The 13,395-nt window shown below is 47.7% G+C and overlaps 1 protein-coding gene across 3 annotated transcripts; it reads right to left on the bottom strand.

The window, feature by feature from the left end:
* Window positions 1-20: 20 nt before the first annotated feature.
* On the bottom strand, window positions 21-13,369 carry C19H12orf43 (chromosome 19 C12orf43 homolog). Of its 3 annotated transcripts, none has more exons than XM_003419251.4 (6): window positions 11,191-13,369; window positions 7,882-7,924; window positions 7,411-7,509; window positions 3,973-4,046; window positions 3,195-3,285; window positions 21-2,676 (listed from the first exon to the last, which is right to left on the bottom strand). In XM_003419251.4, the coding sequence occupies exons 1-6, from the start codon at window positions 11,330-11,332 to the stop codon at window positions 2,337-2,339; spliced, it is 789 nt and encodes a 262-aa protein (XP_003419299.1). In that variant the 5' UTR covers window positions 11,333-13,369; the 3' UTR covers window positions 21-2,336. The 3 variants fall into 3 exon arrangements, with proteins under 3 accessions (XP_003419299.1, XP_010597225.1, XP_010597226.1); XM_010598923.3 differs by having other exon boundaries at window positions 21-2,679; XM_010598924.3 differs by having other exon boundaries at window positions 21-2,679; window positions 11,120-11,308.
* Window positions 13,370-13,395: the final 26 nt, after the last annotated feature.

A 13,395-nucleotide genomic window follows, 5' to 3' on the forward strand; every position in this document is an offset into this window, starting at 1 on the left:
GGCAGTTGCTGCTGCCTGGAGGACATCTGAGGCTGCCGAACTTCTGCTGCTACAGGGCTGCTGCCTTCCCTGGGGAACTGCCTCAGTCCCCACCCTGCACTGCCAGCAATGGGAGGGTTCTACAGCACCCCAGCTCAGAAGGGCTGCTTCAGGGGCACAAGAAGGGACTGCAGAGAGCTGGGAAGCAGAGCCTGTTCCTGGCAGGACATGGGAAGAACCATCCTTCTGCTCAGGGTGAAATCTCGTCACTTGGAACAGAAAGGGGCAGCCTTTGGAGGCTCAGCCTTGGCCTGTGGAGAGCCCTGGGGCCCTCAAGGGGGCTCTGGCAGCCACACTCCTCAGGACACAAGCCCATGTGGCTGGGACCCACTGAGCTCGGAGAGGCCCTAGGTCACCTGCCCCTGGGATGAATGCACCAAGGTCTCATCTCTCACTCGGGCACCCACCAGGCCACTCCAGTCCTGCCCCTCCCCACCTCCCCCTCTCTTGATCCACACACCCATTTGTATCCACCCATAGCTCACTCACATATGATATCCTGAGAGACACTACCCTGGGCCAGGGCCTGGAGCTCAGACGCCCAAGCCACAGCGGGCTCAAGCTAACAGGAAAGGTGGGCAGGGCTCTCCCAGCTCCCGTTCTGAGCCATCGCTTCCCCTGGTCCCCACTGCCTTGCTTTCCTGGACATTTGGTCTCCTGAGCATCACACCTTCTGAGGCCAACCTGGCATTTAGCTTCAACTGAAGACCAGCTCTGGGCTAGGATGTCCTCTCTGCTCTTGCAGGGGCCTCAGGACTCTGTGGCTGGTGATGTGCCCAGGCCCCTGGGCAGCAGGCCCCCGAGGTCAGAGGAACTGCTGCCCAGGGGCCCTGCAGACCCTTCCCTTGCTTAGGGGAGACGTTGCCGTGGGAGGCAGTAAGGCCTGAGCGGCTGGCAGAGCTGAGGAGCCCAGAGGAAGAGAAAAGGTGGAGCCAGCGGAGAGGAGCTCTCTGTGTGGACAGGACTGATGGCTAAGATGTTGGGAGCCTGGCTGGTAGAGGGGTGGGGAGAGGCCCAGGCAGTTCACAGCTACCCTGAGGAGTCTGAGGTCCGGAGTTCCTCTGGGAGGAGGGGCAGGGAGGGGAAGACAAAGCAGCTGTATAACCCCAGGGCACAGGTGACCTCATCTCCTTGGGGCTGCTGCAGATAACCTTGACCTCAGTGGACAATTCCACCCTGGGATTGAGGAAGGGGCCGGGGAGAACCAGCGCTCCCTGCAGCTTATAACCAGCTAAGGGCCAGCCTGTCAAGTTATTTAACATTCAGTAAAGCAAACGAGAGATGTATTGAAAACTTCTTGTTTGTTCAATAATCAGGGATTGGGCAGGCAGCGTGGGCTTGGGGTGGGCTGGGGACCTGAGGAGAGAAGGGCTCTAGTGCACACACACCCTCACACCCATTTCTGTTTTTCTTGCTCTGCTGCCATCTTGGAGGCAAGATGATGATCCCAGACTTTCACCTTAAACTTGAGCTTCTGCTCGTTCTTGTAGAATAGGCCTATTGTTACAAAACCCAGTCCACAGGCGGTGCAGTACTTCCTCAAGTCCTGAAGCTCTGAGGTGAAGGACTTACCTCGAGGGTGCAGGCAGGAGGATCTCATGTGTGAGGCATATTTACAAAGTCTCTTTGAGACTGGGTGGACAGGCACCACCCAGAACACTTTGTTAAGTGTTGTGCTCCACAAAGATTTATCTTCGATAATCTGGTTGGCTTAGAGACATGGTGATCCGTGGTATATTCACAAATATGGAAGAAACTTCTGGAAAGCCAGGGGAAAAACTCTCTCTCTCTTCCTTCTTTTAGACAGTATTATATCAAGCCTGTGTGGCCTGGGGGAGAAGTAGAAAATTCCCTTTGGGCCTTGGCATCTCAGGAAGCCCTTCTCTTTATTTTCTAGAGATTGTGTCTCATACTGGGGCTGAGGAGGCAAAGAGGAAGGAAATCTTTCTTCACTTGCCCACTCAGACAGCACTGGGGAGATGGAACCTTAACCACTTGGCCATCAGTCTTGAGTAGTTGCAGGCTGTTTCTTCCTGAAGCCACAGAATGTTCTGGTACCCCAGGTCTGCCCCAGTAGGAGCAGAGAGGGGCAGGCCTTGCTTAGGCTATGGACCCTACCACCACTCCATCTTCCTGTCCCTTGGGCAAAACCCAATCATGATCAGGGTCACAGAGGCTGAGTCTGGACCTGCCAGCCAAGGCCTTGAACTTGGAGGAAGGCAGAGGCTTAGAAATGTCTTGTCTCTAGTGGGCCCCTTGTCCTCAGAGCTAGTTGGGCCCTGTGCCCACAGGCTGGGTCAGTTTGCAAGCACGGCTGCTGCACTCTTTGCTGGCAGGAACTGGGGAGCTTCACTAGTCTTTGCTTTTTTCTTCTTTTTGGTTCCAAGTGATGCCTGGTCCCTACTGAGCTTGGCTATCTCCTTTTCTTGCTTTTGGACCGCAGTTCCACTTGTGGTGGTGGTGGCTGTGGCCACGCTGGCGTTGGCCTCCTCCTTGGCTTTCTTTTTCCACTTCTTTTTCTTCTTCTTTGCCTCTTTCTCTACCTTGATAGGGCCATGGATGGCTGATTCCTGGAAAATGTCGGAGGCTGACACAGCTGCCTCCCGGCACCTCTGCCACTCCTCGTCGCTGTCCTCGCTGCTGCAAGGGGGTAGGTAGGGGGGTAACCTGAGTCAACTGGAATCAAGAAAAATCCCCAAAGCTGGCCCACTCTGTCCAAACCACTGGAAAGAGGACACAAAAGGAAGCAGTGAAAGAGCTCAGGCTGGAGAGGAAGCAGACCTGGGTTCAAATACTGGCTTCTCTATGTGCCAGCTGTGTGTCCTCATTAAGTGACTTAACGTCTTTGACCTTCAGTGTCTTCATCTATAAAACGGGGGTCTTAACAGAGCTCAAGCCTCACAGGGATGTCCCAGCAGGCAAACACGATAAAGTACAAGTGAGGCATTTGGCACAAGATGGGTATACTCAAAAAGCATAAATATCCAAACCCAACACAACCTCTTCAACTTTCCCAATGAGTGCACAATTTCTTCAGCTACTAGACAGGGCCCCATCCTTGGCCTGGACCTAACCAGAGTCTGCTGGGGGGTTACAACACATCAGCCAAGACGGAAGTGCAAAAAGGAAGTTTGAGGCCCGATGTGAGATCTCACCTGGAGCTGGAGGGCGGTCGCTTCCGGTGGGGCTGGGGAGAAGTTTCCTTCTCAGGGTCACCAGGAATGGATGTGAAGAAAAGGCGGAAGCCTAATATTCAAGGGGGCAGAGTCAGTGCCCCCAAATACCGGCCCCTCCTCCCAGGTATGCCCTCAATGAGCTCCCAGTCCAGATGCAAAGTCCTGGGATCACTATCATCTAACTACAAAACAATGCATTATCATTGGTAAATGCCTGCTGGAGCCAGAGGACAGGGTGTGTGTGGGGATGCCAGCTGCTAAATCAGGTCAGCAAGCCTGTCTCCAGAGGCTTCCAGAAGTCAGGGTTCTGGAAGTTGACAAATGAGCCCTCTAAGGCAGCCTCCAAAGTGACAAATGACTTGGGTGTGGGGCAGACAGACACATGGCTTGAGGTTGTGCAGGCTCCTGCTCAGGATGAGACTGATGACTTTATGTCAGTAAAGTGACTTCACTTCTTAGGGCCTCAGTTTCCCTGTCTGCAAATGGGGGTAGCATCATAATACCTGCCTCACCTGGGGGCTCAGCGGATGACAGAAACTATACCAAAACTATATTGCCCAGGTCCAGGCACACCCATACCCCATGCTATTGATTTAATTCTGACTCACAGTGACCCTATACGACAGGGTAAAACTGTCCCATAGGGTTTCCAAGGTTGTAATTTTCGTGGGAGCAGACTGGAACATCTTTCTCCCATTCCAGACACACAGTAGGTGCTTAAGAAATGAGAGCTGTTATTACTAGTTTAACTACTCACCATCATCCTCTGAGGCAGCTTTCTGTACCTTGGCCTTTGTTGGCTCCTTCTCCATTTCTGAGATGGTAATGGAGCTAAGGGGAGAGGAGACAGTTGATTTAGGGTAGCGAAATAAATTATTTGAATTAAAAAATGTTTAAGTGGAAGGGCATGATCTTAAGTGCAAAAGCAGAGCGGACAATGGTCTGATAAAAATTCTACTGCCTACAGCCGAACATGCTGACCAGCCCCTCCCAGCTCGAACTGCATGTTTCACTTGTTTAAATTCTACTTTATTCCAGAAAGGGTTGAAAGACGTTTTAAAGATACTAAGAGTATAACAAAATGAATGCAATTGAAAATAGGGCAAAGAGAACATAAGGGCAGGAAGAACAGAAAGAGCTGGGTGGGTGGTCAGGAAGTCCTATACACTTGCTAGACGTCACACATTTTGCTCCGAGCTTCCTAGCAGCAAGCATGAAAAGGGAAACATGACCAGTCTAGTGAAGTAGTTCAGAGCTCAGCTTCCAAAGCAGGGCAAATCTGTTTTTTATTTTTTTGTTGATTTTTGCTTTTTCAATTTTGAGATAATTGTAGATTGACATGCGGCTGTTAAGAAATAATACACAGAGATCTCATATATACTTCACCAGATTTCTTCCAATGGTAACATCAAGCACAACCATTGCACAATACTGCACCCCGGAAAATGACACTGATACAATCCACCCACCTTATTTAGATTTCAGACACCCGGGTTTTGAAACCTGGCATGGTCACTTATTATCTATGTCCCCTTTGGCAAGTGACTTTACCTCTCTGAGCTTCTGTTACTCATCTGAACATTGAGAATGATAAAAGATAACAACTCTCAGGGTTGTCATGAGGATTACATCAGACACTTAGCACATCTTGTCATCGAGGTTAGCAACAAGCTCCACAGGACTTCTAAAATAAGAATAAGCCACATCTCTTGAGTAGCACAGAGGGACCAGAGAGGATTGCTGAGACTGGGAAGCACGTGTTATGGATTAAACCATATCCCTCCAAAATGTAGGTTGGAATCCTTACCCTTATGTGTAGATGTGATCCTGTTTGGGAACAGGGTTTTCTTTGTTATGTCAATGAGGCGATATCAGTGTAATGTGTATCCTAAATCCAATCACTTCTGAGTTACAAAACGAGCAGCAGATTGGACACAGAGACAAGCAAGCAGGTATGGGGGAAGACAAATGCTATCCGAGGCTGATGTAGGCAGATGAATCTACAAGCCCAGGAACTCCAAGGATTGCTGCCAACTAGAAGCTGAAAGGGATGAAGAAGAACCTCCACTAGAACCACATTCTGAATTTGGACTTCTAGCCTTCTGAACTGTGAGAAGGAACATTTCTGTTCTTTAAAGCCATCTAATTGTGGAATTTGTGTTACAGCAGCACTGGCAAACTAAGACAGTGTGTCTCTGGTAAATGCTGATGGAGAAGTCACCACATACAGTGATGTCCCCCCAGCAAATGAAGCAATGCACTGGGCTCTTTCTCCTAACGTCCTTCTATGTATCTCGAAAGCATCCCCAAAGCCCTGTTCAGGAAAAGCAATCTGGGAAAATAGGGAGTGGAGATATGACATCCAGGCACCTGACACTGACCCGAAGATCTGACAACACAGTGCTTGTCACCCAGGGAACATTGGGTGATATCTGGAAACATTTTTGGTTGTCACAATTAGGGGGGTGGGATGCTACTGGCATCTAGTGGAAAGAGGGTAGGGATACTGCTTAACATCCTACAATGCACAGGGCAGTGCCCATGAGAAAGAATTATCCAGCCTAAAACGTCAACAGTGCTAAGGTTGAGAAGCCCTGATATAACACAAGATACCAACTAGGGTATCACTTAGACCTCTTCGGAAAGAAATACAAAAAGAGTACAGGTAACAGTCTGACCATGGTTGACAACCTGGGGAAACGTCCCATCCTAACTCACTGTAATGCCAAGTGGGCCTTGTTCACTGTGAAGTTGGACAGTCATGAAGAAAAGACTGTTCCCAAAGGTCAAAACACCAAATGACCTTCCTAAACACGTCTGGCATGTTCTCAGGTTGAGGGGCTGCTTCTAATGTCATGGTCGTTCAGCCTGCTGGGATCTGGCCTCACATTCTGTCTTAGAAGAGCAGTTGGTTCACACTTTCGGAGGGCCTGTTTGCCCTTTTTGATACATATTTCCAATTGAGGGACTGTGGCTCTAACATCCTCGTCTCCCTTTTAAACCCATTAGGACTCTGCCAATCAAGAATGGAGCTAGACATGGACTCCAGACTTTCTAAGGTCACGGAGGCTGGATGAACCCCTGAAACTATTGCCCTGAGATTATCTTTAAACTTTAAGCCAAAAATATTCCCTGAAATCTTCTTAAAATCAAACAATAGTTTAGCTTAACTAGTAAAAAATGTCTGCCTGGAGCATCGTGCTCTTTTAAGAACTATCTATCTGGGATCAAAGTGACAACAGCAACTTGAAAGATTAGACAGGAACCTTAGGGGGCAGTGAGTTTACGTCAATGGCGGAGGACCAACTCAGAAAAGGAGGGTGAGAATGTTCACAAAACTCAAAGAATGTAATCAATGTCACTGAATTGTACACGTAGAAATAGTTGAATTGGTGTATATTCTGCTGTGAATATTCTCAACAACAACAAGGAATGGAGCTAGAGCAGGGTATCTCAAAATGTGTTCCATGGTATGTTGATTGGTCTTCCATGAAAGAAGGCACTGTGGCCAAATGAGCTAGAGAAATGCTGGACTAAATGAAGCTACACAGGTCTCTTTACAGCAGGGATTTCCAGAGCCTTGAATGTCCTATTATGAATTCAAATCTCCAAGGGCATGGGGATTGTGGTGCTTCTCAAACTGTTCTGCTGTTGGACTGCCTTTTTCCTAGAGCTACACTTTGGGCTTGTATCCTTTGGTACCTACTTTAGGAACGGCAACCTGAATCTTTAGACCATATTTCAATCTATGCTGGAAATGTAACAAAGAAAATGGGCATGATGCCTGGCACACGGAAAGCACCCAAAAATATGAACTCTGTTTCCTGGCCTCTCCTGGTGGAAATGAGCTCTTGCTTCTTGGGGCTCCTCTCTCATTCTCACTGTAGCAGGATATCGCTGTGGTTGAGGGCATGGGCTTTGGAGTCAGCCACGCCTGGGTTGGAGTCCAAGGTCTGTCCCTGACTCCCTGTGACTTCAGGAAGGCACTTCCCCTTGCCAAGAGGCTATGTTTCCCCATCTGGAGAATAAGGACAACAATAGGACCTGCCTGGCCAGGTGATTATGAATGCAGCAAGGTCATATAAGTCAGGCGCTTGCCACAGTCCCTACCGGCACACAGTAAGCTCAAAGCCAAGGCAGCTATTACTGTTCGCATTAACAAGGGCAGGAGAAGAGAAGGTATGCTTTTGGTTACCTGTCCAGTAGGGCTCCCAGCTTTTTGGCTACGTGAGCTCGGAATTCGCGGGTGGTCTGAAGCTCATTGCCATCTTGTTCGTGCTCATCCACCTTAAGCCTATAACACACACAAAAGGACTTCACTTCCTGCCAGCTCACAAGCTGCCCCCTTGAAGGCAGTGACTACATGTGTCCTGTTCTTTCTGGGGACTAGCCTAGCATTGCAGGGCCTAGCCTAGCCACAGCGCACTCAAACATACCAACTATCATAAAGACAGCACAAAAACAGACAATGTTTCCCTCTGTTATACATAAGGTCGCCATGAGCTGGAGCCGATTTGATGGCAACTAATGACAACAGCCTAGCACCTGGCACACAGCAGGGGGTCAATTATTTATTGACCCCCTGCTGTGTGCCAGGTGCTAGGCTGTAGTTGCTAGACAAACACACATAAGTAAAATATAAACTTGAACCCAAGGTGCATGCTACCTGAGGCTCCGTTGGGTGGCTGGCAACTGGTTATTTGCAGCACCTGTGGAAATAAGGACAATTGATGTATTTATAGAGGAAACATCGACAATAACAACATCTGTTGTGTGCCAGGCACAATTTTAAGTGATTTACATGTATGACTCACTGACACCTTCGCAACAACCCCACGAGAGTGGTTATCACTATCCCCATTTTACAGAAGAGGAAGCAGAGGCAAGGAGATGTAGAATAACTCAGTCAGAGTCAAACAGTTAATTGGTGTCAGAGTTGGGAGAAGAACCCAGACCATCTGGCTCCAGAGCCCGTCTCTTAACCACTATGCTGAACAGGCAAGTCAAACTGTAATTTGATTCCAGAATTTATTGAGTGCCTATCACGTGCCTGGCTGTGTGCAAAGTGCTGTGGAGGAGAGAAGGGGGCTCAGCTCTGTTGGTCACATTTTACACACTAAACCATTGTGGATGCCTGGCCTGGTGGCCATTCACTCAACCAAATACCAAATATCTAAGATTACCCAGGCGTAGCTGCTGAACAATCTGACAAATATCCCTGCCTTCATGGAGCTTACATTCTAGCTGGTGGAGACAGACAACAAACAAACACACACAAGTAAAATATAAAATTAGATAGTGATAAGTATATGAACCAAACGAACAAACACACACACACAAAGCAGGGGAAGAAGGCAGGAATGCTAGGTAGAGGTAACATTTTATGACAGGCAGAGAGGGCTTTGCTGACAAGGTAACATTTCAGCAGAGATTTGAAACAGTGAGGCAGTTAACCAAATGGATATCTGGGGGAGAGCATTCCAGACAGAGGGGAGAGTACCTGTGAAGCCTTGTAGCAGGAGCCTGACTGGGAGCATTTAGGACCAGCAAGCACTTAGAACAGTGGCACAGAGTAAGTGCTCAACTCATGGTGGCTACTATTATAAGAATCACCAAGAATGTACATCAAGTGTCCAGTACACAGTGCTGGCACACAGTAGGTGCTCAATAAATGACAACAGTTATTATGAGCTACTTTGATCATCAGGGGATTTATGAGGTCACAAAAACAATAAGCTGTAAAGCTGGTACCTTGGATGCCACTTCTTATGTGTACATCTCTTTGTATGTTGGTCAAAGCTTGTTCACATTTGAAGAAAATGACACTGGTGAGGAGTGAGCTTCTTGGATCAAGTAGACACAAGAGACTCTGTGTGCGGCTCCTGCCTGGAGGGGAGATGTGAGACCGAGGGGGGCAGAAGCTGGCTGAATGGACGTGGAAATAGACAGTGGAGAGAAGGAGTGTGCTGTCTCACTAGGGGGAGGGCAACTAGGAGTATATAGCAAGGTATATATAAGGTTTTGTATGAGAGACTGATTTGATTTATAAACTTTCACTTAAAGCACAATAAAAATTAAAAAAAAAAAAAAGAAAGCTTGTTCATGTTTGAGCCTGACACCAACCCTAACAGTCAGGCATTTTACAGCTGAGGAAAGTACAGCTCCCCAAAGTCATGCTACTTGTCTAGGAACAGCATCAGAGCTGGCACTCCATGGCAATTTCTCCTTCCACTGCCACCTAGTAATCCACTCTGACAAAGAAGAAGCAACTGGACTAGGAGTCTGGCAGTAGTCCCGGTCCCCTCACTCACTAGAGAGGTGCCTTTCCAGCAAGTTCACTAATTTAAAAACTATTTCCTGAGCCCTGTGCTGAGCTGTGGGGATACCACGGTGAAGGGACAGACCAGATCCCAGGCCTCAAGAAGCTTATATCACATAACCACTCACTTGTGGAACAAATGCAGGCCAGGGTTAACTCAAAGGATTGGAGAGGCAGAGATGAAAGGAAAAAGGCAATTGTAGGAAGAAAGGAAATCACCATTTATGAAAATAAACAATCCATTGCCATCGAGTCGATTCCAACATGTATCGACTCTCACAAAGTATGATGGTGGCAGAAGGTGTCTAACCCAGACTTGAAGGGTTGAGAAAGCTTTCCCAAAGAGACTATATTAAAGGATGAGTAGGATCAGGCAGCAAGGGAAAGCAGTCCATATAGAGAGATCAGCCACATAATTGCTGCCATTTATTGGGCCTTTAATATGTGCCTAGCACTGTAGTTGCCTCATCTCAGTTACTTCTCAATATTATGGGCTGGGTACTACCATTACCTCCACTTTACAGATGAGGAAATTTAGGGACAGTTGGAAGTTCAGTTTGTTGCTCAAGTTCTCACTGTTCAGGAATGATGGAGATGGAAAGGCAGGTCTGTCTAGAACCCGCAGAGAAAACTGCAGAATTATGGAGTCCAGAGATGAGGGGGCAGAGTGTGATCTAGACCCTACCTACAGGAAGTGTATTAAGGCCAGAGGGCAAGAAGGGAGAGGCAAGCAGGATGATAGATCACTAAGGGCCTCCTAAGTCCTTTTAAACAAATGCAGAGGTTCTTAAACTTGTTTTGCCATGGCCTCCTCTGGCTGTCTGGTGAAGCCTGGATCCCTTCTCAGTACAACCTTTAAATGGATAAAATATAACACGTAGGATTACAAAGAAAACCAATGATAGAGAAATCCAGTTATCATAGTATTAGAGCACCAAATTAGCAATGTTAACACACGTGGTTCTTTATTAAAGCATTAACTAAGTGAGGTCTACAGGAGAGTCTAAAAACTACCGTAATTCTAAAGCAGAAGAGGTGTATAAATGATTTTTGGAGTATTTTACTGTGAACAAAATGATATTTTGATATATCTTAACAACTGTTCAGGCGGTATGAAAACCTGTGACTTCTGCTGGAACAATGGAACAGGTATCGCCAAAGCTACTGTCGTTTGTTGTCCATATGCATGATGGAAGGAGATGCTACATTGCAGTTAGAGGCCAACGGATTTATTCCCCGGACAATAGGGAGTCACAACGGTTTCAAGCGAAGGAACAACACGGTCAGAGTTGCGTGCCAGTTCCTCGCTGGCAGCTCCCCAAGGATGTGGACGATGTGTTGGAGACAGGGAAAGGCTGGATGCAAGGATCCAGAGAGGGGGCGACACAGTCACCGCGGAGCGGTGATGGCGGCCCGCCCCGTGTGCGGGAGTGTGGATGCAGCGAAGGAAGCAGATGCAAGACACTTAAACCCCTCAGTTTCCCCTACTGGGGTAATGGAACCACCCTCCCTGCGGCAACTGCCCCAACTTTGTATTTGGGAACCTCACACAGTCCCTGGAGCTCTCTCGGGACTCTCTCCTCACCATCCATCCTCTCAGCCCCCAGAGGAAGACCCCACACTCTTCGGCCAGCCTTTCGGAGCACAGCTCCCTACCAGCTCTAGGCTTCTGAAGACCCTTTGGGCGCTGCTCCAAGCCCCAGGCCGGCATCGCCGCCTCACGGCACCGCGCCAGCTCCTCCGCATCGCTGCTGCTGCTGCTATCGGAATCGCTCATGGCGCCTGTGGGCGCCGCCATCTTGAACCACCGCAAAGGTTTGTGGGGAGCTCCTCCATTGGGCGATCCTCCTTCACAACCTTACGTAAGAGCAGGGAAGCGCAGGTCATTGTGGGGATTGTAGTTCCAGACTCAGGCTACCATTGGCCATTAACTGTCATGGGGGCGGGGGGTTCTGAAATCTGCGAGGTAGAAGAGCCTAAGAGGTCAACTTCTCCACCCTTTTCTTTTATAGATGAGGAAAACGAGACCTACAGAGAAGAGAGGAATTGCCTAAGGCTACTCGAGGAAATAACCGGAATTAGTTCTCAGGTTTTGGTCCAATGTAAATTTCAGCGTTATTAATTTATTCTAGTAATTCCTAAATCCGAGCATTCGAAAAACCTTAGGCAACTTGTTAAAATGAAGATTCTGGGGTCTTGCTAAAAACTAACCGAATCAGAATCTCTGAGAGGTGGGACCCAGGAATCTGTATTTCCTCTAACATGCTAGGGCTTTGCTACTCTGGAGGTCCCTAACCAAAACCAAACCAAACCCATTGCCATCGAGTCGATTCCAACTCCTAGCGATGCTATAGGATAGAGTGGAACTGCCCCATGGAGTTTCCAAGGAGCACCTGGTGAATTCCAGCTGCTGACCTTTCGGTTAGCAGCTGTAGCACTTAACCACTATGCAACCAGGGTTTCCGCTGGAGGTCCCTAGGTGGTGCAAATGTTTTGCACTGGACTACTAACCTATAGCTTGGCAGTTCGAATCCACACAGTGGCACCTTGGAAGAAAGGTGTGGTGATCTGCTTCCGTAAAGATTACAGCCAAGAAAACCCTGCGAAGCAGCTCTACTTTGTAACATATGAGGTCGCCATGATTTGGAATTGACCCCACGGCAGTGGGTTCCATTTCGTTTTTTTACCTTCAGAGTCTAGCCCGTGAAGCAGCAGCATTGGCATTACTTGGGAGCTTGTTGAAAATGCAGACTTTTGGGGTCCACCCCAGACCTCCTGAATCAGACCTCCTAAATCATTTTAACAAGATCTCCAGGTGATTTGCGTGCATATTAAAGTTTGAGAGGCACTGTCCCAAGTGATTCAGGTACACAGTGTGGTTTGGAAAACACTCTACAGTTTTCTAGCCCGGGACTTCTCAACCCTGCCTGCCTAATGGAGGCATCTAGGGAGCTTTTTAAACAATACTGATTCCCAGAGCCCACCTAAGACCAACGAATTAGAATCTCTGCAATTAAGATACTCCATAATTAAAAATGAACAAAATCACCTTTACTTGTCTTTGGAATACTTTTTTTTTCTTTTATCTTTGAACTGAGTGTGTCAAAGACTTTATTGAAATAAGCTCTCTGGCCTTAGACTTTTCTATTCTGAAAGATAAGAAGGGGCTTACTTGCTCCTTTTTAAACAAGAATCTGCCCCCTACCTACAGTATGGTCTATAGTCACATTACAAAGGACGCAAAGATGTGCGACGGACTAGCCTGTTGACCCCATAGAAAGGAGGCACTTTTTCTGCCTCTCAAAAGCAAAATGAGGTAGGAAATATGCAGATTAAAAAAAAAAAACTATTGCTAAATTGCCTAGAGGCTGTTGAGAACCAATTATAAAGTGCATTTTATATGCTATTGTGGGTAGTCCATCAGAAAGCGGGGCAAAAGTGGTGGGAAAAAGGAAATTTTGTATTGGTTGATTGGCGTAAACCTTGATTGGTCACGTGATGTCCTTTGACAATGAAGATGCTGTTATTTTCCTTCCAGTTGCCTTTAAGCTGATTCTAATTCATGATGACCCCATGTGTGTCAGAGTAGAACTGTGCTCCGTAGGGTTTCCACAGCTGTGACCTTTTGGGAGCAGACTGCCAGGCCTTTCTTCTGAGGTGCCCTGGGTGGGTTCGGATCACCAGCCTTTTGGTCAGCAGCCAAAAGCTTAATTGTTTGCACCACCCAGGGACTCCTGTTATTTTCCTTAGGTCCTATTACATACTGTTTGTGTTTCAGGAGTTGAGAGGATTTTACACTGTGTCATTCCCCACTCTCCTAGACTTTGCCTCTCTTCATCTCAGTTTCCCAACAGTCCTCAC

This window comes from Loxodonta africana, chromosome 19, assembly GCF_030014295.1.
Source record: "Loxodonta africana isolate mLoxAfr1 chromosome 19, mLoxAfr1.hap2, whole genome shotgun sequence".
Classification (NCBI taxonomy): Eukaryota; Metazoa; Chordata; class Mammalia; order Proboscidea; family Elephantidae; genus Loxodonta; species Loxodonta africana.

Coding starts and splice junctions, on each gene's coding strand:
- C19H12orf43 (XM_010598923.3), bottom strand. CDS start 11,332: ATGGCGGCGCCCACAGGCGCCATGAGCGATTCCGATAGCAGCAGCAGC. Junction 3,286..3,972: donor AGCTGCCTCAGAGGATGATG/GTGAGTAGTTAA, acceptor CTTGAATATTAG/GCTTCCGCCTTTTCTTCACA. Junction 2,680..3,194: donor CGACCGCCCTCCAGCTCCAG/GTGAGATCTCAC, acceptor ACCCCCTTGCAG/CAGCGAGGACAGCGACGAGG.